Source organism: Penicillium nucicola (genome assembly GCF_028828085.1).
Source record: "Penicillium nucicola strain IBT 29836 chromosome Unknown utg000010l, whole genome shotgun sequence".
Taxonomy (NCBI): Eukaryota; Fungi; Ascomycota; class Eurotiomycetes; order Eurotiales; family Aspergillaceae; genus Penicillium; species Penicillium nucicola.
This window is the reverse complement of record NW_026643134.1, coordinates 4,994,817-5,018,364: the sequence shown is the minus strand read 5'-3', so window position 1 is coordinate 5,018,364 and position 23,548 is coordinate 4,994,817. Positions and strand designations below refer to the sequence as shown.

At 49.6% G+C, this 23,548-nt stretch overlaps 11 protein-coding genes across 11 annotated transcripts; 3 read left to right on the top strand and 8 right to left on the bottom strand.

Moving 5' to 3' along the window:
- Positions 1 to 837: 837 nt before the first annotated feature.
- N7511_010471 (uncharacterized protein) lies at positions 838 to 3,557 on the bottom strand (the record flags this gene model as incomplete). Its single annotated transcript, XM_057132848.1, has 3 exons — positions 838 to 1,199; positions 1,223 to 3,225; positions 3,304 to 3,557. The coding sequence occupies 3 exons, from the start codon at positions 3,555 to 3,557 to the stop codon at positions 838 to 840; spliced, it is 2,619 nt and encodes an 872-aa protein (XP_056980836.1).
- Positions 3,558 to 5,201: 1,644 nt separating this feature from the next.
- On the bottom strand, positions 5,202 to 5,972 carry N7511_010470 (FMN-binding negative transcriptional regulator; the record flags this gene model as incomplete). Its single annotated transcript, XM_057132847.1, has 1 exon — positions 5,202 to 5,972. One exon carries the CDS (start codon positions 5,970 to 5,972, stop codon positions 5,202 to 5,204), a length of 771 nt encoding a protein of 256 aa, XP_056980835.1.
- A 785-nt stretch (positions 5,973 to 6,757) lies between these two features.
- N7511_010469 (uncharacterized protein) lies at positions 6,758 to 7,494 on the bottom strand (the record flags this gene model as incomplete). Its single annotated transcript, XM_057132846.1, has 2 exons — positions 6,758 to 7,143; positions 7,239 to 7,494. The coding sequence occupies 2 exons, from the start codon at positions 7,492 to 7,494 to the stop codon at positions 6,758 to 6,760; spliced, it is 642 nt and encodes a 213-aa protein (XP_056980834.1).
- A 534-nt stretch (positions 7,495 to 8,028) lies between these two features.
- Positions 8,029 to 9,052, bottom strand: N7511_010468 (putative oligosaccharyltransferase subunit ribophorin II; the record flags this gene model as incomplete). The annotated part of the gene is made up of 4 exons (XM_057132845.1): positions 8,029 to 8,268; positions 8,323 to 8,607; positions 8,654 to 8,852; positions 8,907 to 9,052. The coding sequence occupies 4 exons, from the start codon at positions 9,050 to 9,052 to the stop codon at positions 8,029 to 8,031; spliced, it is 870 nt and encodes a 289-aa protein (XP_056980833.1).
- Positions 9,053 to 9,530: 478 nt separating this feature from the next.
- Positions 9,531 to 11,336, top strand: N7511_010467 (putative GPI-anchored cell surface glycoprotein; the record flags this gene model as incomplete). The annotated part of the gene is made up of 1 exon (XM_057132844.1): positions 9,531 to 11,336. The coding sequence occupies one exon, from the start codon at positions 9,531 to 9,533 to the stop codon at positions 11,334 to 11,336; it is 1,806 nt and encodes a 601-aa protein (XP_056980832.1).
- Positions 11,337 to 11,885: 549 nt separating this feature from the next.
- On the top strand, positions 11,886 to 14,187 carry N7511_010466 (Zn(II)2Cys6 transcription factor; the record flags this gene model as incomplete). Its single annotated transcript, XM_057132843.1, has 3 exons — positions 11,886 to 11,966; positions 12,017 to 14,072; positions 14,123 to 14,187. The coding sequence occupies 3 exons, from the start codon at positions 11,886 to 11,888 to the stop codon at positions 14,185 to 14,187; spliced, it is 2,202 nt and encodes a 733-aa protein (XP_056980831.1).
- A 60-nt stretch (positions 14,188 to 14,247) lies between these two features.
- Positions 14,248 to 14,526, bottom strand: N7511_010465 (uncharacterized protein; the record flags this gene model as incomplete). Its single annotated transcript, XM_057132842.1, has 1 exon — positions 14,248 to 14,526. One exon carries the CDS (start codon positions 14,524 to 14,526, stop codon positions 14,248 to 14,250), a length of 279 nt encoding a protein of 92 aa, XP_056980830.1.
- Positions 14,527 to 14,808: 282 nt separating this feature from the next.
- On the bottom strand, positions 14,809 to 16,751 carry N7511_010464 (putative MFS multidrug transporter; the record flags this gene model as incomplete). Its single annotated transcript, XM_057132841.1, has 3 exons — positions 14,809 to 15,711; positions 15,769 to 16,015; positions 16,063 to 16,751. 3 exons carry the CDS (start codon positions 16,749 to 16,751, stop codon positions 14,809 to 14,811), a joined length of 1,839 nt encoding a protein of 612 aa, XP_056980829.1.
- A 418-nt stretch (positions 16,752 to 17,169) lies between these two features.
- N7511_010463 (putative choline transport protein) lies at positions 17,170 to 18,942 on the bottom strand (the record flags this gene model as incomplete). The annotated part of the gene is made up of 3 exons (XM_057132840.1): positions 17,170 to 18,023; positions 18,099 to 18,727; positions 18,779 to 18,942. The coding sequence occupies 3 exons, from the start codon at positions 18,940 to 18,942 to the stop codon at positions 17,170 to 17,172; spliced, it is 1,647 nt and encodes a 548-aa protein (XP_056980828.1).
- A 1,118-nt stretch (positions 18,943 to 20,060) lies between these two features.
- On the bottom strand, positions 20,061 to 21,122 carry N7511_010462 (amidohydrolase family protein; the record flags this gene model as incomplete). The annotated part of the gene is made up of 1 exon (XM_057132839.1): positions 20,061 to 21,122. One exon carries the CDS (start codon positions 21,120 to 21,122, stop codon positions 20,061 to 20,063), a length of 1,062 nt encoding a protein of 353 aa, XP_056980827.1.
- An 819-nt stretch (positions 21,123 to 21,941) lies between these two features.
- On the top strand, positions 21,942 to 22,952 carry N7511_010461 (uncharacterized protein; the record flags this gene model as incomplete). Its single annotated transcript, XM_057132838.1, has 1 exon — positions 21,942 to 22,952. One exon carries the CDS (start codon positions 21,942 to 21,944, stop codon positions 22,950 to 22,952), a length of 1,011 nt encoding a protein of 336 aa, XP_056980826.1.
- Between the last annotated feature and the right edge of the window lie 596 nt (positions 22,953 to 23,548).

Sequence of the window (23,548 nt, the reverse complement as noted above, 5' to 3'; positions counted from 1 at the left end):
ATTTCAGGACTAGCACCAGGACTCGAAAGCTTAGCGGAGCACAAATTCTGGATATATGTCAAACCAGTAACACAGCCAACGCCACAGTCATACTCAGATCCATGATTTCAAAAAGTTATGCCCGGAGGTTTGGACGTCGATCGAGTGGAGCGGGATCAGCCCTACAGACCCCGATGGTCTAGTTGGTGGCTATACGTACGATAACCAACTCCGAAAGGTGGATCTGGCCAGGGTATGTAACCTGTTTGTGCTACGCAAAGTTTAAATTATAAGTTATTAGGTAGCAATATCAAGTCAAATAGATGATATTGGATAAGTAGATACAAATAACTGAGCCTTAAATCAAGGAATCCTTAACCATCCAGCACGGAGTATGGTAAGAAATGCAGCTCCAGATACTGTATGAGGAGTCCCTACCAGGCCAAAGGGAACAGGCGAGTCATTTGATACTATGTACAGTGGGAAACGCTCGTCCGAATCCGTCCCGTAACAGTACAGTAGGGTACTGAAGTTCCATAATCCAGAAAGAAAAAGAGATGAGAAAATAAAGTAACAGCTGTGAATCCCATTCAATGCACAGACGAAGAGGGCAAATGAGGAAAGTTAAAGGGGGAATAGGAAAGACAGATCCGCCATGATAATGGAAATGTGTAAAGAAAATTTTGAACGTCAGTAATAAATGAAAGCAAGGGAACTCCAAGAACACCGGCTCGGGGAGAGGCTGGCCTCCGATGATACGCAAGGGCCGTGTGAATGTCGTATGATGCAAAAAAAGGCGGAAATGAGATTAGAGATTGTCGTAACGCGAAACCGAAAGTTTTTAGTTGAGATAGGTCATTATGCTTCGCGGTATCCCCAGATACGCTTTTGCTCAGTGACCCACCATTTGCCAACCTTCTCGGCATCGGAAAGCCAGGCAGCGGCCTCCTCGCCGTATTTTGGAGTGACTTCTTCGATCAGAAGTTTGAGTGTCCAATCCTTGATAGGGTGGTCCTCATTGGGGTCCTCACCAAGGTGAGTGAAGGAGTATTCAAAGCCTTCCTTGAGAGGGAGAACTAGGCGGTATGGAACACTGGCAGTTGTGACGGAGAGCATCGAGCCACCGGCATTAATGAGACCCATGTTCCAGACGGATCGTTTGGCAGGACTCTCAGGGTGAGACCGGGCCTCAAATTGAGAAGATTCAGGCTCAGGCTCGCCTTTGGGAGGGGGTGGGGATGACGATGATCGCCATGGCGTGTTTGAGATGGCTCCTCCATAGAGGCTAGGAAAGGACGGAGAAGAGACTGACCCTGGTACTCAGGGAGAAGCGCAGAAGCGATTTCGGAGTCGCGCTCATCTAGAGAGTTGGACTGGACGAGGAGGTCCAGAATGGTAGGAATGATGGAGAGCGCGGTTGCGTTGGCGTTGATGTTGACTCGTGGCATTTTCGGGTGGTGGAAAACAAGCGGCACGCGGAAGTTGCTAATGTGACCGTTTTCATAGGTTCCGGTCATGTCATTGTTGTCTTCACCGAACGCCTGGCCGTGGTCCCCGACGATAACGACCAAAGTCTCGTTGGAAATGCCGGTTTGTTCAAGCATGTTCATGATGTCGCCGAGCCAGATATCAACGAACCGAGCGGCATTCATATAATTGTTCATCAGGTCGTGGTTGGCACTCCCTTGGCTTCCCATGTACGATTCTGCCTCGAAGTCGGTGGGTGTACCCCATGGATGATGTGTCGTGCTGGTGACGTGAGAAAGGAACATGCGAGTCTTGTTGTTTGCAGCCTCCTCGAAGAGATCCTGCATATAGGGCCGAAGTTCCGTTTCAGCATATCCGAAGTAGTTGATTTCTTTGCCCGATGCCTGGTACTTTGAATGCGAGGATTGCAGGGTCTTCTTGACGACTTTGTCGTTGAATCCCATGTTTTCGTTGAGAATATCCTGGCGATCGTAGTCGTCTGTGATAGATTGCATGAAGACAGGCTTCCACGGGTGATTCAGAGTCTCTGACTTTGAAGTATCTCTTGTGTGCGACCTGGATTTGGCCTGATTGAATAGTTCGAAGATTTGCGGTAAGCATGGTTGATAGATCTCCAGTGCTGTCTCTTCCAAAAGATCCACTGGCAAGGGGTTGACACCACAATGGCTGCCTAGAATGCTCTTAAATGTCAACGAGCTGCCAGTCATAGCCCCGCGAACATTGAGACCGCCCATTCCTTCTGGCGTTGGCGTCTTCCATGGCGATCCTGTCATGTTGGCTCGATTGCCCTTGCTATCGGTTGCGTATTCTCCAGTCAACTGTTGGGCGACCGGGGTCATAGTCACTAGAAGGTCAATAGCCTCTTCCACGTCCTTCTTTTTGTGAGAAGCGAGAACATTATCAAAGAATGGAGTACCCTGTTGTGTAGGGAACATCTCCTTGCGGCCACTCTCAAGAGTCAATAATACCACATGGTTGACCTCCACGGAGTGTTCCTCAAAGGCCTTCTGCAGTGGTTGATAAATTTCGCCGCCCAAATTTGTAACCTTGATTGGGTCATTCTTAGGATCATAAAAACCACTTTCAGCACCACCGCAAACATAAGAGAACGAGTTTTCCTTCTCTGCACGCTCCTGAGGACTCATACCCCATCGGGTGAATCCCTGAGGCGGGTTTTCGGGGAGCCAAGAAGCCCGTGACCATTGTTCCACAACCGGATCTGGCTGGTATAGAGGGCGGGAGTTGCCATTGGCGTCCACAGTCATTAATGGGAAAGGCACCGCCGGCTCACGACATCCTTCGACTGTTGCGGATTTCTTCGTGAAGGCTTCAAGTAGAGTCAGTGGGAGAGCTCCGGAGAGATGATCGTACGGGATCCCTGGGCGAGTGATCTCCAGGAAAATGAGAGACACGCAGATAGCGACTGCGGGGATGATGCGACGGAGGGATCGGAGGTCGAACGAAGCCATGCACGACTTGCTAGGGGCAATCAATGTGTACCGTGCGTTATATCCTCCCATGCACAAGTCTCGGATTGCCTGCAACCCAAGGCCTGTGAGGTTGTACAAGTATGAATGAATCAACCATGCCACCAGTCCAAGCACTGTTGCAGCAGCAGATACCGTCGATATACCACTAAGTAGGATCTTCATGGCAGCTGGGTCACTGAGGAAGCTGCCGCCCGCTGCCCAGGCCACCTCGGCGCCAGTTTGTAGGAAGAATCCGAATTGAATCGACGAAGCGCCCCATGTTAGTAGGCTAATGCTCTGTTAGTCCATGTTCAAGCTGTGCGAATCCACCTTCTCGATGGCTTCAGGGCATCCGAGGTGAACATACGACAAAGCCCCACCAGCTACCGTGGATAGCCATTGCCAGCGACCTTCAGGTCTATGGAAGCGCAACAACAAGCGCGCACAGATTATAACCAGCACATCGGGTAAAATGAGAGTCGGCGAGTAGAGAACGAAATAAATGAACGGTAACGAGCGAATGTGGAGCGCAATGTGTAAAGCCTTCGAGGCCAGTCCACTTACAACAAGCGCAGAGAACAGAAATGGAGACAACGGTGGAAAATAGGCGGTGATGGACATGGTGAACTCATGTCATGATAAGACGCGAAGAGAGAAAGCGAAAGGAAGGGGAGAAGAAGAATGCAGAATGCGAAAACAAAAGCGAAAGGGAAACTATTCTTAGGCTGTGGAGTCCAAAAAGCATCTGAGACCCTTGAGGCAAGCGCGCACGCGACTTTGCGGCTCCAACTCGAAAGGCTTGTCTTTGGCCTCGGTTTTCTTCTTCCTTCTTGCAACTTGCAACTCTCCTCGATTTCTCTCGTCTCCGACTGTCAAGCCTCGAATCTCGACTGGATGAATTACGGCATTACTGATGCTGCCTTCTCGGTTCTCTCCCCCTTAGACTCGGATGTAACGGAATGGGCGATACGTCTGTACAGCGGTGGATTGTGCCCCGTACATGCTGGAAATGCATGGTACAGAGGCAAGGTGGACCCTGCATGACACTATTCGTCTAGCACATCCTACCAAGGCTTTTTTTCCCAGCCTGCCCTGATTCGCCCCTTGACTGAGACACGTCGGAATCTCCAACTGGCAATACGGCACGCAATCTCGTGTTAAACTCTGATGGAATCTGGGGTCAGACGCAAAATGCAACTCTCGGAGAGCTATTCATGCCCGAACCCCCCGTTCCCCCACAGTGATCCGGCGCCATCCAGAAAATGTGTGTCAAACCGCGGTTTCTCCAATTAATTTCCAAATGGAAAGACATTCAGGCACCCACTTAATGATGTGAGCGGCCCCCCCCTCAGAGTGGCTCCTTTTAGGCTCCCCCAAAAAGGGACTGTGGACTGGGAAAGCACTCTCTGATCTCCTTGGATCGTCGGGGCCTCCGTGTTCCGATGAGCCCTGTGGCATCTGAGCTCTGTGGAGAATCTGTTGATCCCATACCTGTTTGAGTTGCTGCTGTCCACCGTGTCTTGCTTTGTCTTGCCTATTGTGTGATGCTCATTATACGATGCATTATCCTGTTTCAGATGCATGCTTAAACTTTGTGCCTTAGATGTGTCAAAAATAGGGGTCTAAGCCTGCCCGCCAAGCTACCTTGGCAGATGCCCTGCATCAGACTGGTTTAACTTATTCATCTTATTGTGGCCTTGGTTCGCGAACATGTGTGATTTTGTCATTGCTCGGCGCATCGCTCCATCGGCCGTGTGTTAATCCCAGCGCACCGTTTATCTAAATTGCGTGGACCACTCCCCTATTCGAGATATTTTCCGAGGTCCTTTGTTTGAGATTTAAATTTTTGAGCTGTTCCCAATCGTCTCTCCAGGATCTGACAATCTTAGGCCCAAGTTATTCTGACGCAGGGAAATGAAATGTCCCAGCATACAGTACTGTAAGCAAGATGCTATCAGGAATTTAATTTAACAAAGATTTCTTCACGCTTATATCAGACTCATGTCGCAGCACATTCTCCGCGTCGGGTCTGCATAAAAGAAATCCGATCGAAATTCGATCTACTCGTCTACCCCGAATTCACACTGCACCTCGGTACACGTTGCATACCACTTTTCCTGTCCATCCTTATGAACCTGATACTGCTTCAAACCCAAGGTTGAAATGTTCATCTATTTCATCAGTCATAACCATGCCATCTAGACATGAAATAAATAAAAAAATATTCTATTTACAAAGCTCACATAAGCACGGGATGGCCCCAAATTACCGCAAATCCTTCATATCACCACGCTCCCTCACAGAAGCAGCAATGCCATTCCCAACCTCCGATTCCAACTGTTCGAACCCCTTGATAACCCCATCGCGATCACCCTTGCTCATCTCCTGACTCATCTTGAACTTGCCTTGCAACCTCTCAACCCGAATCTCAATCCCAATAATATTCTTCTTCAGCAACTCGACATAGTTAACCGGTGCATCAGAAACCTCCCACGGAGCCGGCTTGTCACCACCCGTATTTCCCATAATATCACGCTCAGATTGCCTCGACATATCGTCTACCTGCTTTGCCAAGAACCCAGCTGTCTCATCAGCCTTCGAGTTGCAGTAAACCCTGATCTTGCCGTATGCCTGGACGGCAGAGTAGTTCCACGTCGGGACCACCTTGCCAGACTCAGGCTTTGTTTCTGTGTAGAACTTCGGCGTGACATAGTGGTGGTGTGGGCCATTGAAAAGAACTAGAACTTCATCGGGTAGTTCAAGGCTGTCGTTTCCAGCGGCGTTTTGTTCGGCCAGCGCTTCCATTAGCACCTTTGCTTGTGGGTTTTGCTTTGCGATGTGGCCGCGTAGGATGCCATTTTGTAATGCGTTATCGTCTGAGGACGGGGTATCTAGCACGAATGGGATATGGCTCGACTGAATGAAAGCGTGCGACGAGGATTTGATTGCTGTGGTGAAGATCCCAAGTGGGTTATCGCGGATAAACTTCTGTAGGAGGGGGATTTGGCCCTCGGCGTGGATGGCGCGGAGATACATTGTAGGCGCAGGGGAAGTTGTGGTGTCAATTGTGTTGAGAGTGTTGGAAAAGTTATAATGTTATTTTTATATCTCTTGATTGACTCATCTGTCATGCAAATTTAGTGTAGATGCCCGCATAGTCTTGTCATCGCGTATCCAGGTGGTTTGATTGGTGGTCGGCACCGAATCTCATAGATGTTCTCCATTTTCTTTGCCAATGCTTTGCCAATGCTCCAACCAGGTCGCTTGAAATAATCAGATAATGGGTCAGGCTGCATCGGGTGTAGAAGGGCGTGGTACTTCCCCGCGGACTGTCGCAATGTCCGCAATAGCGCCGTTGAAGTACACATTGGAATGGAGTTGGTGTTCATTTGCGATCATTTGCGATCTGACAGAAGTATGCACAAGGATCAACCATACTGAAGCACTGCAATGGCTACTAATTTTGTGGATTTGGATTCGTGACCCAGGCATGGTTCCTGTAACAAGGCTTCGGTCCTATAATCAAGCTACACAAAGCGCAATTCGGCCATTCAAATGAGCTGGACATAATAGAGCTCAAGTTTAATACATAGCTACTCATAACGATCAGGATATCATGGTCCAAAGTCAATATTTATACTGGACAAGAAGCAGATATGGCATCGAGCATGCAAACATGGAAATCTAGATCCCAAATATTATCTGTATCGTGAGTAGGGATAGCCAAACCTAAATAATGTACAAACATTAACAAAGACGCCATTTTATGAAGCCCAAAACACCTCGAAACCTTCACAGTCTAGGCCAAACAAGACCCAAGCTTATGCAATGCGCGACACAATCGAATCCTTTCCTAACCGATCAACAACCCCAGTCTTAAGACCCAAGAACTTCTCAATTTGCCTCCGAGGAATACCCTGCTTATCACGCATCGTCAAGATTTGCTGAATGGTCAGCGCATCAAGGAACTGTCGCCCAGGATGGCCGGCAACACCATACGACTCGGTCTCCTCTTCCGCGAGTTTGTTAAGTCTTTGGCGGGCGTTCACAACCAGCAGGGCTGGATTTGAGGATTGGGGGAAGATCGTTTGCATTGAGCCGAGGCTGCTGAAGGTGCTGGAGTTTGAGTAGGTTGGATTGGGATTTACGGGGCCGATTGAGCGGAGGGAGGCGGCGAAGTCGGGGTCTCGGCCATCCATGTCGATGGCTGGGAGCAAGGGTTAGCATTGTTTCCCGGGAGTGCTGATGCTGGTCTGGTAGGTGCAAAAACGGTGGTAGATGTTTGGAACTGCATGGACATACCATCTGACTTCACGCTAGAGGCTGGCTCCTTGGAGTGATATGTCGGCCCTTGAGGAGAAGCCATGGGTGCGCGACGAGTTGTGGGTGTGTATTCAAGATTGGGCGCTGCACTAGCAGGCTCCGGCTTGGGTGCGGTTTTTGTTTCCTTTGGAGCTTTGCGCTGTCCCGTGGGTGGAGGAGCTGACTTCTTGGGATACTGGCGGCGGGCGGCAGCGGATGCCGCTGATTTAGCTGGCTTGGAAGCAGCAGAGCCCATTGTAGGTGTTAAGACGTAGGATGTTGGAGGACTGAGGCTTTTTTTTTTTTGCGACGGAGGTCGGGGAGAAATCGCGGAGGTCGCCTTGGCATTTGATCTGCCACTCAGGTGACGTCAAAATATAATCAAACAAATAAAGCTATATGGATGTAGTGTTTTCCAATTGATTTACAGCATGGAATCTTGAAAGATTGAGTATCACTTCTTGAAATAGTACAGCTCAGCATGTAGTTAACAATCGGTATTTAGGAAAGTCTAGTTCGCGCAAAATGCACCATTGCATAAACCAAACGCTGACCTCAAAAGCTAAGTATTATATGAGTGGGATACTCTACAGACGGACGATAACACCCGAATCCAATAAAGATTGTTTGCATTATGTTGTAAAGAATTGCTTTTGCAGACACATGCTGAGATATCATCACATCTAAGATACAATACTGCGTAAGCTGTGACATGCATATTCAGTATTCCGCAACATCGCCGAGAGAGAACTGCAACCAGGTCTCAGACTTTTCAACATAATCTCGAGGTCTAACGGAGACCAGCAAGGCGGCGACCCTGCACCTCACCCAGTGCGCGGCTTCCGCTGATGAATGCGACTGCACCGACAATGGCCACGGCGGGGAGAATCTGGAACAAGTTCCACGAGGTGTAATAGAGGAAGAAGATTCCCTCGAAGCCGATCAGTGATCCAAGGAATACAGCGTGGGGAAGAGGGGCGGCTTTGAAAGCTGTAGGAAGGTGGCTGACGTTGGCACCGAGGAGGAGCCACTAGACGCAATGGATTAGCAGTTGTTCGCGCCACAGCATGAGAATTCATCTTACCAAGCCACCCAGAACAGGGAGAGCGGCACCAACCATGGCGACAAAGGCCAGAGTAATGACAATTGGTGGGTTGGACGGAGAGTCCTTGAAGATGTGGTGGATCTCGGGCTTCTTGCCATAACGCTCAGTCTCGACGGTCGGCACGGCGAGTTCTGGGTTGCGATCAATTGACAATTGGAAAGCAGAGCTGTCGTATGCATCCGATGTACCAAGTCCACCAATGACCACGCGGGCGTCAACCGGTTCAGGGAGAGAGAGGAATTGGATTGGCAAGTCTTTCTTGGTCTGGGGGCTATTAGCTACATCGCTTGCGAAGTCTCGAGTTGCATACCAATTCCACCCTTGACTTGCCGTTCTCCTTAACAATGAACGGATAGGATACATCCAGTCCAGTATGAGCATCCTTCAGCAAAAGGAAAGCTTGGTGGGGGCGCTTCGGGGAGCTTCCTTCCTGAGCTGTCAAGGTGACGCGTAAAGTATCAGTGTCGACGATTGAGACAGGTTCGGAGAGCGGCTTGGATGCAGTGAGTCTGTTGCAAATACACTGTTAGCACTCTTGCATTTGATTGAATCAAGAGACATACTGCTCCTTGAAACCTCCATTCACGCCAGCGCCTTTGTGTTGAACGGCCACGGTGGCATCAGTAAAGCCCCAAGCCGACGCAGCTGCGCCGGGCAGGGCAGCAGCGGCCAAAAGGCAGAATGGAACAGTGGCCTGCCACAGATGCATCATGAAAGAAATAGTAACAAAAGCGGAAGAAGTGACAGTGAAAGCTGAAGCTATAGAGGAGGAAGAGGGAGTTGCAGAATAAGGCGGACAGCCTGAAGCCGATAAGCGCCGATCTACCGTAGCCCTAATTTCTTTTCTGCTCGACCTCGACACCCTCCATCAGCTTTATTTCATTCCCACCTGTTCGCCCTATCCTCCTCTTTAACATTGTTGATGGATATTTAATCTCATGACTACGGATGGGCGCACCTTTGGTCCCGTAAGTTTGATCCCAATATCTCGGGCCCTAATCCCCTTCTCCCCTTCCTGGCGGTCCTTCTGACGTCGGCCTACACCTGACCCCCCATATACTTCCCTCGTTCTCTCCTGTTATGCATATCGAGGATCTCATATATATCGCTGCTGCTCTAGCTACCATTTGTCTTTATCTGCACGAATAGCTCAACTGACCAGTACTGTGTGTTTAGCACAAGTCACGATGCCTCCAAAAAAGGGTCAGCGTAAATCGATGTCGGCGCGCATAAATAAAGCGCCTACGTTAGCGCCATCTCGACGGTCACCACGAGTTCCTCCCCCTCCAACAAGCCCAACTGAAACCGCCAGCCCACCCAAAACGTTGAACCTTACACCCGCCTCGCCCCAAGAAACCTCAATCAACATCCGTTTCTACAATCCCAAACCTGCTGCGGCTAGTCCTCGCTCCCAAGCCGAGGTTCCGGAAACTCCATCCTCACGCCGACGAGGTTTCCAGACTCGTCCCTCTCGTTTATCAACGGTCTATACACCAACCATAGATACCCCAGCCAGCCAGGGTAGTCGACGGACCAGAAGGACAGCCGCACTCGAAACACCAAAAACGGAAATCTCTGATTTCGACCCTTTGGAGGGTATTGGTAGTACTGGATGGACGAATGAGCAGTACTTTGGTGCCATCGGGTCAGAAGGAACAGCAGACGGTCCCTCTAGCCCCACAAGTGCATCCGACATGCGGAACTCATCGCGGGTGCGCAAGCCTACAATTAGAGCTCTTGAATCTCTGGAGTCGGCAAAGAAAAAGCCCCGTAAAAATGCGAAAGCATCTACTCCGATCGGGGAAAAGCCAGCTTACCCCTCAAAGGCAGTGAAGAATAATACCCTCAATAAAAGCGCCAAGAAGACTCGCACGTCAAGGCGTATGGCGAATTCAAAGATTCGAAACGATATGATTTTGATCGGCAGCGATATCGACTTCAAACTCGCTGGCAAGAGGCTGTTTGATCTCACTTTTGAAGCCCTAAGCCCTGACTTCATTCTTCCAATCAACATTGATGCCGAGCAGTTCATCAAAGAGAGACGAAGCGAATATTATCAAAGTAGTCACGATGAAATGTACGGGACTACCACGTCGGCCGACGATATGCCCTCGTCCCAGACTGTCGATGAAGTCGTCCCAGAACCCTCTGCCATCTCAACATCTCCCAAGCTAGCTCCCACAGCTAAATCCACTGACGCTCCCGGCATTTTGGGATTCGAACTACAGTCCAGTGCCAGAACGAGCGGCGACGGATGGATTCAAACCGGCTACGTCAACGACAAAGCTGAAGAAGTCTCTCTGATCCCCGATGACTACCATTTGTATCGCTCGCTGCACACCTACGGGGATGAAAGCCTACCCTATCCCCCCGTACGTGCTCGCGCAGATCACCAAGGCGATAGCGACAACGCACGCGGCTATCCACCCCTCATAGGATCTCGCAACCTCCCTGCCGGGTCCCAATCTCCTTTCCAGCCAGAGAACGTGGACGCGGAAAGGGCTAGAGTGCTTTCCCGTCCCCAGGAAACCCCTCTCATTACACCAACAACTGCGGCTCGCAAGCCTCGTGCCACGCGCAAGCGTCGCCAGACCGCAGCCACAGACGCGATTAATCCGACTACGACCCCTGACGGAGAACGCAAATCAAAGCGTCGCCGCCGCCAGACTGAGCCGGGCCCTGCCGCTGCCGCTGCCCCGGCGTCTGACGTTGCTCCTGCTCCCTCTTCCCCTCCAAAATCCGCGACAAAAGCACAGTCTCAGTCAAGCAAGGTCGCCCCTATCGCAACGCCCACTACCGAGGACGTAAAGCCTAAAGTGCAGCGAATCCGTCTAACCCTCAAGCCCGCACCCGATGTTGAGATAAAGGAGGATGATACGTCCAATACAGAGGATACTCCAGCTCCGCACTCACCCTCAACTGCCCCCTCACGCGCGCCTTCCCCCGTGCAAACTCCTAAACGCCGTCGTCGCGGTCCTGCAAAGGTCAAATAAGACCCCTCTCAGCCGCAGAGGCGACTACGTGAACACAGGAGATACCCAGGTGTCAATTCAAAAGGGCATATGGTTTTCGGTCTAAAAATTCTTGTCTACTCTTTTTTTGTTCTTGTATTATTATGACTAGCGGGCGTTCAAGCATGTATCATTAGCAAGGAGCATATCATGGCGTTCGTTCAATGGAAATGGAATTTGACGTTTTATCGAATTATTTTTTACCAGAGCCATACTTTTCGCAAGATTATGCTTAGCATGTAGATCAGCTGCATGTGTCCAGACAAATGCTTTTGCAGTAGTCGACACACCACATGCAAGCTACGAGATTTCCAAACTTGCCAAAATTAGACATAAGTCTTCACAAGAGAAAGACCCCAAAATATAGCATCAGATTGAAAGTCATTCACACAACCTCGCACTATGCGGAGCGTAAAGTTGGCAGGGTTCGGTTGCCGGCGGTTACTCGGCAATCGCAATTTGCGGGGACCCCAACTCTTGAGTGATTTCCGCCTTCGAAATCCGAGGCCAGAAAGTTGTAGTCCAATGCCAATGGCCATGGGAGGAGCATCCCCTATTCAGAAGTCACGCACGTCGCGAGCCTGCGATAGATGCCGTCGGCAAAAGCTCAAGGTCAATGAGTCGGAGACCCCATCCATGGTCCTTTTCTGACTGTTTGATAGTGTGACAGCTCTAGGCCGTGTGTGCTGTGCACGCGAGCTGGGCATGAATGTGAAACATCCCAGCGAGCAGTACGAGCTCGCCGGCGAACTGGGAGCAAAGACTTGCACAGGCCTTCTAGGGTACACAAGTCTATCGCACCAGCAAAATCCAAAGGCTCTCCTGCCACTTCTTTGACCTCGCTAGTAGCCGAGTCATATATGCCGGAGGACTCGAATTCTTACCCCGAGAATTCTCCAAAAGCACCACAGTCTGGCGCCAATGCTTCTGCGATTGATTTCGCCAGACGTGTCTTTAATGAAGAGGAGGCCGGTCGAACCCTTACGGGTGCATCAATACCTGGCGATACCGGGTGTCCTGAATTGGACAATTCACTCTGGCATCTAACAGAGGTGGAGCTCCCCCCTCAAGACGTTATGCTAGCTTTGATCGACGCCTATTTCGATCGGATGCAATGGTTTGTCATGCTATTTCACGAACCGTCCTTTCAACGAACGGTACGCAGAATCATTTCTAAAACATCATGGCGGCGTCAAGATCTCAGTCCTACCATGTCTGTGCTAGCTGTCGCCATGATTGGATTGCAGTGTGTGCTACCAGATCAAAGCTGGAGCGGACATGAACTACTCCGACATTACTCAATCGACGGCACAAAGTTGATGCACAGCTTCGTGAAAGAGATACGGCTTCATTTACTTGATATTTCTATCGACTGTCGGATTGAAGCTGTTCAGGTCTGCTACTTGGTATCGTCCTATTTCGTCTATCATAATTCTCCGAGCATTGCTTGGACGGTCTCCGGCATGGCAGTTCGGTCTGCTTACGCCCTCGATCTTTATACAAAGTCGTCCCGATGCGATGATCCTGTGATGGATGAGATTCGCTCACGGTGTTGGAACCACGCGATCGTCGGTGATACGTTCACATCTGTCATTTATGGTCGGCCTTCTTGTATCGATACGGGACTAAATGCTTTACATACCCTGAAAGACATGGATGACCTGATGATCGACCCAATCTTGCTAAGCAATGACTTAATACCGGATGATATGAGGCAGAAAACGACAGCGGGCTTTTTTGAAGCGAAATATGAGATCTACAACATCATTCGACATATACTTTCCCGCTTCCGGCGTCTTCAACTGAGGAAGGAAAGGATGGAAGAGGATCTATTAGCAATCGCAGAAGCTTCGCAAGACTCAGAGGAACAATTATTCCGCTGGCGGAAATCAGTTCCCCGCTTATTCGACTTCGAGGTCTGGAGCCACGAGCATAGGCTCGAGCGATTTCACCAACAGATAGAGAATTTACCTCCGCGCGCCAAAGTTCAAGCAGAGATCATCATTCTCCAGGCAGCTTGCCTTCAGCTCACATATGATGGAGCTTTGATCCAAGCCTGCCGGCCTCTCTTGGAGCAGAAGGTTTCTAGTGCGTGTTCGGAATACGTCGTCAACGCTATATGTCGATCTTTGAGAACGGCCACCACAGCTGCACTTCGAATATCACGTATTCCAGTTCTCCACTTCAAGCACCACTTTGCTGAATCTTTTGCTTCATTACAGCAATTTACTGCCGGGGTCATTCTGTGCATCTCACCAACCAGCCAACCGTTCTCTGCGATAGCGCATGAGGCGAAAGCGGGAGTAATGCGCATCATTCATGCTAGCAAGGCGTTTGGTCCACACAATCGCATAGCAAAGCAGACTGCACAGCTCCTTACAGACCTTCTCAAGGTAACCATCGAGCGGGAGGTGTCTTGTGCTTTAAGAGGGGGGCCCGATTCGTCAAGAGATCTGCCTGAAAGCAATGTGAATTCGACTACTCAACAAATGCCGCTCAATTCCACCGAGCCTCAGGTATCCTCTTGCCATAATACATCTTCTTATCCTTTCCCATCATCATCAAACAGGGAATCACGACATACACATCAAATCCCAGGAATCTCCGAGCAAATGCATCGGCCTAGTGTGGCGTCCCAACCATCTTTCGAAACCACAGAATGTCCCTCTTCAAATATCTTCGAGCAACTCGATGGTACATTTGGCGCCTTTGGAGAGCGTGGGTTGATCTGTTTCCTCAAATATGTTAATCACACTGACACGTCGCAGTAATGTTTAACCTCATACCGGATGACCAGAGTAGTGCTTGGAACTGGGGACGAACGTTTCCCTGACATTTCGCAGAGCCATAGATGCTACTCATTCAAAGGATTTGAATGCGAATCGTTGTGGACTCATTGAATGACTGCGTGTAGCCTTCGTAGAACATTGAGCTCTTCGAATCCGAGCTCGAGGATGATGTAGATGACGACGAGAAGACAGTTTGCCATCATAACGAGCAACGTAATCATCATCAGAGTCAAGAATGAGATGATCAACATGGAGCCTGTTGTGGGATTGCTTTGCGATGTAAGTTGGGGGGTCGTGGCAAGAGCGTAGGAACGCCGGCGAACATAATCTGATGACCGGTTCTCTGCTAGGCTCCGATGTCTCATTCGTTTGAACTCATTCATTTTGTAACAATTTAATTTAAGTGGCTTGGTTTGTTGACGTTTGCCTTGCAGGGCAGAACTCTTTGGTGGGCTAACTAACCTTTGTAAGAAATATTCTAGGCAGAACGAGATATTTAATTCTTTAAGCATGATGCATTTCTGTTTGGAAAAAAGGCTTCATGCCCAACGTGTTCAGACAGAAAGCAAACAAGCTTGATAGACTGTTTTGTTGAAATGCAAATCCAATTTTGTGAATAGGCTCTAGATCTATGCTCGGGTATCTGGAATCATGCCGTGAATCAATCATTCTTCATCTTCCTCCACGTCCTTCTTTCGTTCAATGCCCTTACCCTCATAGATGGTATACAGAACGGCCCATCCAATAAGGGCCTCGATGGCCAATGCCCACCAGACACCGCCAATCATATTATTCTCGAGCCCCAGACCGAGACCCCAGCCACCCAGGAATGGACCGAGTGTTCGGGCCGCACTAGAAATGCTTTGTGCGACACCATGAACAGTTCCCAGGATAGATGGGTCTGTGACACAGTTATTTACAAGGATGATGGCAGCGGGTAGAATGAATGTCCGTGAGATCACTTGGAAGCCCACCACCACGGTAAAGCAGGACCAGACGACCCATGGTACATTCGGAAGAATCACAAGGAATGGCATCAAGATGTACGAGAGTGGTGAGAAAGGCATAAAGACCCGTGCCGATGCCATTGTACCGAGCTTTGTCTGTATTTTCGGATAGACGAAGATCTGCAGTGGTAACCCAATGATGCCGATGATGGCGGTGGCAAGCCCAACACGAGCAGAGGGGAGTCCTAACCCACCATTAAAGTGAAATAGTCCGTCGCGGGAACCCTCAGGGGCTCGGGGTGTAGGAAGGAAGGAGAATGTCATGGAGTTAAAGGCGCTGGTGTGGAAGGCAAGCAGGAAGTGAGCAAATAGGGTTAAGAGAACGTTTCGAGTCCAAATCTGTCGGAACTCCGGGCGTTTGTGTGCTCTGGGTTGAATCCGCGAGCGGGCAGGGCTCGATGGCACTGACCAGGTCTCGGCATTCTCGTCGAGGTAGACAGAGCCATCGTTTCTGGCACGCGGTAATGGGCGGTGATATTTGGATGACGGGGTCAGAGCTCGCTGTAGTCGCTTTCCTAGGCTTCGGCCCCAATCTTTCCTGTATCTTGCATATTCGTGTGTCTAGAGAGATCGTTAGAACGTGTGAGAGCTCATTGAATCGAGATATAATATACTCACCTCGTCCAGTCCAAGGAAGACGGCCAATACTGATGCAAAAATAAAGAACGCACTCAGCACATTGGGTAGTGCGTATGGCCAGTGCTTCATCCACCCAACACCGTCCGTGCCGCCGAAGACTGATCCAGGACCAAAGAGCTGCGGAAAGCTGCGGACAGGGTCGGCCAAGGAGCCGCCCAAGATTGGGCCAATGATAACACCAATATTGTAGCACATTGGGAGCAGCAGGAACGCTCGAGATTGAAATCTGGATAATCAGTACCATTCGGAGCTTGTGAAAGGATCGCAACTCACTTCTTCTCAGCAATGATCTCGGCAATCAGAGTTCTCATGACGCCGACATTACTATTCAGTATTCCACCAAGGGTTCGAAAGATCATAGCGGAAGTGAATGACCGAGAAAATCCGAATCCCAGGCAAGAAATACAAGTGCCTAGCAATCCGATCAATAGAACCCGTTTCCTTCCCATCCATTCCGCATCGGCGAGCCGCCCCCACCAAACGGCAGTGAGAAACTGCGCAGCTGTGAAGCTACCCTGGAGAATGCCCGCCTGTACAGTGATTTCCGAGTCCGGCAAAGATGGATCAAACGATTTGAGCTGATAAAACATATATGCTTGCAGAGAAGTTTGCGTCAAGGGCTCCGACAACCGAGCAAATGTCAAAATCGCTAATTGGCCTTTCTTCGGGAGTGAACTCCACGTCACTGGCTTTTCCTCTTCTGCCAGTTCAGGCAGACTGTCCGAGTCGCCGTGCTCATTTTCATCGGCAGATAGCCGCCGGCCATTGATTTCCAAAGGTGCAACACCTAATCTCCTCGTGCGGAGCGAGTTCCCTTCAAAGAAAGCGGTATCGGCGCTCTCTGAGTCACTGTCACTCTCGGAACTTGACATATCGGAGACACCCTGCGTAAGTAGAGGTTCATCTTGTTCTGTCGCTGGGCGGCCTTGGCGCCCGTGTTGGGTTTGCGGAGAAGACCCCATCAACTCCGATCTCGGTCCGAGAGGTTCTCTCACGAATGGCGACTACGAACTGGTGATCAGGGGAGTACAACGTGGTCTGCAGTCTCGCTCTCAGTACAGTATTTGAATCCAGGATCAAGGAAGAAACGGTGTAGAAAATCAGAGTCGTTTTATTCCGGGGATCCGATACAGTCGGGCCGCTTTGCCCAATACGGTTAGCCGGCTGACGGAGCTCCGAACAATATCTTGGAGGATTGACGCCATTGCCAGTCACGTTGGCGTGTGGTGCTGAAGTCGTGAATTCCATTCAGTCATCAAACATATAGAAGCAACTCGATTAAATACACATGCCTTGGTATAAAAAGGCCAACAAATAAACAAGAAGTAAAAATCCCTAGTCAAACAGCCACCCATTTTCATCGTCTCCTCCGATATCTCTTCATTTAGTTCTTGAGCCATGCTCAACACAGCCAGCAGGCGATCCATCCACAACATCAATAAAAGAACGGCGACCTTGTTTGCCTTCTTGGAACGCTGCCAACCGCTCAGCAGCCTCAAAACTGTAATGGGGGCCGTGATACTGGCGTCTTCCACGAAATAGCCACCATAAAGCAGTCAGAACCATCAGCCCAACAATGATGACACTAGTGTAGTTCATGTTTTGAACCGTGGCTGGCAGAACGAGGGGGAAGCAGAAGAAAACCACAGTCACAATAATGTACACCAAAGAAACAATGTTAACTGCCATGCCGAGATTCTGTCCCATATAAAACGGTCCAGGAACCATATTTCGACGACCAGATAGGACGTGTGGGAATATTGCGCCGAAGTAAGAGAGTGAGCTGAGAACAATGAATGACGAAATCAGCGCCTGGAAGGCTGTTGTACTGCCAATGTATATGCATCCCAGACAAGTCACAAGTGCACTCATGGCAACTGTGGCGCGAACCGGGCAGTTCAGCGTGGGGTGTACGTGAGCAAAATAACTTGAGAATGGCGTCGCGTTGTCGCGGGCGAGACTCCACCACATTCGACCACCTGTCACGAAAGTTCCGATCAATGTTGGGAAGGTTGCGAGAAATAGTACAGCAATCAGGCCGATAGCACCTCCATTAGATCCAGTTGCTTGTCGGTAGATTTCGGCTGTTGGGAAGGCCACAATGTTGCTTGTGAAGACTGCATCGAGATCTTGAATTGAGTAAAATAATGCGATCAGGTAGACAAAGGATGTGATGAACGCTGTGAGCATTTGTAGCATTATGCCTTGGGGAACCTTGGTCTCGGGCTTGGGTACTGAGTACACCTGTGGTTAGCTTTGTGCGTTTCATTGACGGGGGGTGTTGTCAGGTCTTCTATCCGGACACTTACCCTCTTCGGATAGATGACTGATACAGTCGGGAACGCCGACTGCAAATGCAGCGTTGAGTAGTCCAGTCATGAAGCAAACCCCATCTGACCATCCACCTGTGTTGTTGTGATACTCAACCCACACCTGCTTACTGCTCGCATGTTTCTTCGGCATCACTGCAAGAACAATCACAGTCGTGACGAGTCCACACATTGACAAAGTGAGAGCGAGGCGGTTGAGAAGCGGGATATATCGATTCCCTAGACATACAATAGCACAGCATGTCCAGTTGACGATCTGGAAAACGATAAAGACTTGCCAAGCCTGCCACTTCACGGTTGTATGATGAAGCAGATACATGGCGACCGCTTCATTGCCTAGCATTGAACTCATCGAAGAGGCGGATAGCAGCCAGGCGCAAGCATTCAAATATCCAGTGAAAAAGCCTGCTGTTTTGCCTCGACTGCGGCTCAAAACTGACGACCAGTAGTAAACACCACCAGCCGAAGGCATGGACGATGCTAGTTCGGCTAGAGATGCTGAAATCGCCGTGTAAAAGACACTGACTACAATCAACCCGTAAAGGACGGCCATTGGGCCACCATTTTGAAGTGCCGCAACGATTGTGCCCCCGGTTGAAGCCCACGAACTTGATCTCGTTAGTACCTGGTATATATATGTCGAGAAGTCGGGCGCCTACTTTGCAATGACAATCCCCAGACTGGTCAAACTCCACAATCCGAAATTTCGAACCAGTTCTTGCTTGTGGCCAAGTGCTGATTCCAGTCGAGCCTCGTCCATAGCCGCATCGGACTTGGTGAGCTTCTCGCCATCCCGAGGGATCTGTCGTGCGGTCACCACCATATTGCCGTCTGGATTAGCGTATCGAAGCAAATGTCCAGCAAAATCAATATGCCATGACAAAACGGGGATACGAAAGAAAGAGGGGGAGGAAAGGAGAAAATACCACGCCACCCCACTAAGTTCAGCAAAATCGTACAGGGAGCACAGAAGGCAGATCGGGCGAGTCGCAACCCCAGGAATGCTGTATGCGAGGGTCGATGCCCATATGGCTGCCACGTGCCCCGATCCATGTAAAAGAATTTTGTGATCGAATGACTCGTCTATAATTTCTCCGAGAAGCTGCTTTTCTTGTGATGTCTGGGCCGAGAAGTACGATTCTGTAAGCCTGATGCATGTCTATTGGCAATAGTGTGGTGTTGACAGTCAGAAAAAACCAACCATGCGTGTAGCCGTGTCCAAGTGGCCCAGTAGGATTGCAATTTGCATTTACTGTGAAGTAATGTACAGTAGCGTCGATTTATTATGGATCACATCTCCTTCTAACTTCCTAAAAAACAAAGCAAGGTTGCGTGATGCATCGCGGTGCGGCAAGGGGGATTGGCATGGTCCACCAGGAGACCGACATGGGGTTAGTCGAGTGTCGATCGGGCGGTTCAATATGCATTCAAGTGTCGGTCTTGGTGCCAAAGGCGTCTGTTGCTATACCGGCGGTTCCGTGCCGTCGAATATTGAGATTATCACACTTGCAGTTTCAGCTCGTTTTTGTGTTACTACGCTGCAGCTCGAATATCTTCCGCTCATCCCAATACTTCTTGAAGGGTATTCTACGCGCCATCTAATTGGTTTGTCTCATGCATGTAATTGCGTCGATCCCTTGTTTGATGGCCCACATAGTTCATGTGATATATCACATCTTGATCATACATTAGAGATCGGACTAATAGTGCACGTCCTGTTCCTGTGCACGTCGACTTCTTGGGATTGAATTTTAATCTTAGCCTGATACCTACTGTAGCTACAGTGCTGGTGATGCTTGTTATTGATTAAATTCCCTAATCGATTGATGAATTCGAACAGAATATATTCCGGCTCAAGTTCTAATCTATATTTACGACACACGTCAAGAGAGCCATGTGCACAGACAAAGTCTAGTAACGAGCAGTCAAAGATCGTATATCCTAATTGACCGGAGCCTCGGAGTCGTGGAAAGAGCCCAGCTTGAGAAGCTTCTTCGCGTTGTCACGACCAATCCGACGATAAGCATCAATGCCACCAACAGCATCCTGAATGGCCTTGGCATCATTGTCCCACCAGCCACAGCCATTCTCGATGGTCTCGTAGGGGTAGTCGACACTGAAAAGAACGCGATCGACACCGATCTCGTTGACGACGTATTTCAGGGTAGAAGTGGAAAAGTGACCACTGGTGGTGATCCAGATGTTCTGTTTGAAGTAGTCATAGATGGTCTTTTTGGCCATAACGCGGTCTTCCTCATTAGCAATGGGGCGCTTAACATCTTCGAACCAGTGGTTGATACGCCAGAAATCAAAGGGGATGTGCTCGCCCTGGTGGCCGATGATGACCTTGGCAGTCGGGAAACGGTCGAAGACTCCGTTGGAGATCAAGCCGAGGGTATGCAGACTGACACCGTTGGCAAAGGACAGAGGGGGTCCAATCAAGTTCTGACGCTGAGCGTACAGTTTCTCCAAGACGACATCGGAAGGAGCAGCGGGGTGGATGTACAGGGGAACATCCAGCTCGGTGAGGACTTTCCAGAACTCGTCGTAGGCGGGCTGGTCGTAGTAGAGGTAGGTCTCTCCGTTGGAACCGGAGTGCTGGAAGTCGCAAAGGAGAGCACCATGGAATCCGAGCTCTTGAACACAGCGACGAAGCTCTTGTCCAGCTTGCTTAGGATCGTGCATGGAAAGACAGGCAAAAGCACCCATGCGGTCGCGGTGGTCTTTGATTTGACCGGCGGCCCAGTTGTTGGTCTCGAAGGCAGTCTTCTCGGCAAGTGCTTTGTCGGAAATTCCCTGGATACCGGGAACAGTCAAGGAGACAATGGTGTAGCCAATGCCGTGGGCATTAGATAGACGGACACGCTCATCGTTGATATCGTGGATCTGGCGCATGTAGCGAGCGCGGTCCTCAGGGGCAATGTACAATGCAGCTTCGGCCTTGGACTTTTCCTCCTTGCCAGCGCGTTCATAGGCTTCCTCGAGAACGATCTTGCCCAGCATGTTGAAAGTTGAAATGGGAAGTAGAAGGATATTGATTAGAATACTTGGTGGTGTCTTGTATAACTCATTTGATCTCGGGGTCGCAGAGGCTTTATGTACTTGCCATCTGCCCTCTTCCCGGTTCCATCGGCATATCTTCGTTGACAAAAGACTTGAGAACAATTGTCGGGCTCATTCGTAGTCGATGTGCGCTGAAGGTGGGCCAATGAATATACTGACGCCATTGATGGCCTTCGACCAATGATGCAGCTGTCGGTGCGAGCGCAGGATATATGGAGTGGGTCTATGAGACCAACTTAGATCTGGAGACAATGAGAACGTGTCCACCCAGGATCCGTTAAGCTACAAATTGGGCCTGACTATGTTTGGGAAAGCCAATTGTCGAGAGAGCAGCTCATGGTTGAGCGAATTCACATCCGAAATTTCGGAAGCGGGTGTGGTATGATTCACCTCATCGGAACCACCTTGGAATTGCCAGCACCTTCGCACCGACCAGTCTGCTATTGGTGTCGGTTTCTCTCGGGTTCACTGATCATCATCATGCCGCGAACTACACTCGGTCAAAAGTCGAGAACGGGCTGCCGAGAATGCAAGACTCGGAAAGTCAAATGCGATGAACAACGACCAACATGCGGCAGTTGTTCGAAGTTTAACAAAAGTTGTAGCTATTGGACAACTACCCCCTATTTGCGAAGCTCAGGGTTATTGTATGAGCAAGCAGAACGTGCCAGAGTCCGCTCTGTTCAAAAGCCAAGGCTTGATGCCAGGCAAGGCTTGTCCAAGTATGCCAAAGACAACTCGGGCTATACCTTAGATGACATGCGGCTTTTGCACCACTTCACCTATTGTACAAGTGCGACTTTGTCAGATTGCCCAGAAGCCCAAAGGACATGGGCCACAACGGTCGTCCAGATTGCATTTGCACAACCGTTTCTCCTAAAAGGAATCCTGGCCCTTGCCGCTCTTCACATGGCAAGTTTGAATACAGGTGACAAAGAAAGCCTGTCCATTCTTGCTGCCAGTAAACAAGATGCTGCACTCAAAGAGTTTCGGTCTCAGCTAGAAACCATCACTCTTCAAAACTGCGATGCCATTTTTGCATTCTCGTTCCTTGCCGAATACTACATTCCTGCCTCTGCAGGAACCGTCATTAATCCCGCTGCCACATTCATGGAGGATGACTTTTTCGATGCCATTGTGGATTGGCTTCGTTTGCACCAGGGAACATCTGGCATATACAAGCGCAAGGGCCATTGGATTCAGAACGGTCCTGTTGCTCCTCTTCTCTGGAGTGATGTCTTGAGCGAGAGGTGTTTATCACCAACATGGAAAGTCGATACCGAAAAAGGCAAAATCCATCCACTGCATGGCCTTGCAAGAATATGGGATTCGACTCTTGCGCCTACACCGAGCGAAGTCCAGGAGAATGAGATAAATTCTCGGGCGCTAGAAATTCTGGTTGAGGCATTCAATCTTGTCTCTGAAGATTCCAAGGCAAATACTGGTCGGATAGCTGTCGAGGATCCGCAGCTGTCAACACAATACACTTCTCAAAGGACGGAAACTTCCAGATATCTCAATCTGTCATTTGGGTGGCTGTTTGGAATTCCTTTTGGCTTTGTGGAACTACTTGAGCAGCGCCAACCAGCAGCGCTTATCATTTTTGCTCATTTCGCCATACTATTTCAAAATGCCCCCAAGTTCTGGTGGAATGAGCCAATTCCAGCGAAGATTGTAAGGGCAGTTGCTGCGGTGTTACCTCGTGATTATCACAGGTGGATTGAATGGCCAATACGTGAAGTGTTGGTTGATAGCTGTGATCCAACGTGAAACTGCCTTTACGTAGAGTTCGAATTCGTTCAAAGATCATGCACGTGAGATATATTGGACTATCGACTCTGCAATAGACTTGTTCGGCAAGAAGTATCTCGGGGAGATCCCAGTCAGTTCCCCAGGGATGAGGCGCAGTTGAAGATCCATATTTGGCCAACCCGACTCATGAAATTATTGGACCAGCCTATGAGAGATATCGCTCTTCTGTATTACATTTTTATTCAGCTCGCATATCGCGTCAAATGATTTTGAATCGTGGATCACTCATTATTTTTGTCCGAACTATTAAAATCTTAGGTTGGCCGCCTTGCAGATCATCCATATCCTCCAATCACACCCGATACGGCTTCACATCCACTATGGAATTTGACAGGTCAACTCCCTTTGCTTCTGCTGGAGGCGCGAAGATCACGGAACTATCATTATTGTGCATACTGGCAGTCAGCTCAGATCACATTGAAATCCTTTTCGCATTCGAGTTGGTCTTGGGGTTGCACCAACCTCGCTTATGCGACCCTGTTGTGGTCAACATGCATACGATAGCGTTGCAACTTACACCATACCATTTGGATTTGGGAGAGACGCTGTTTCAC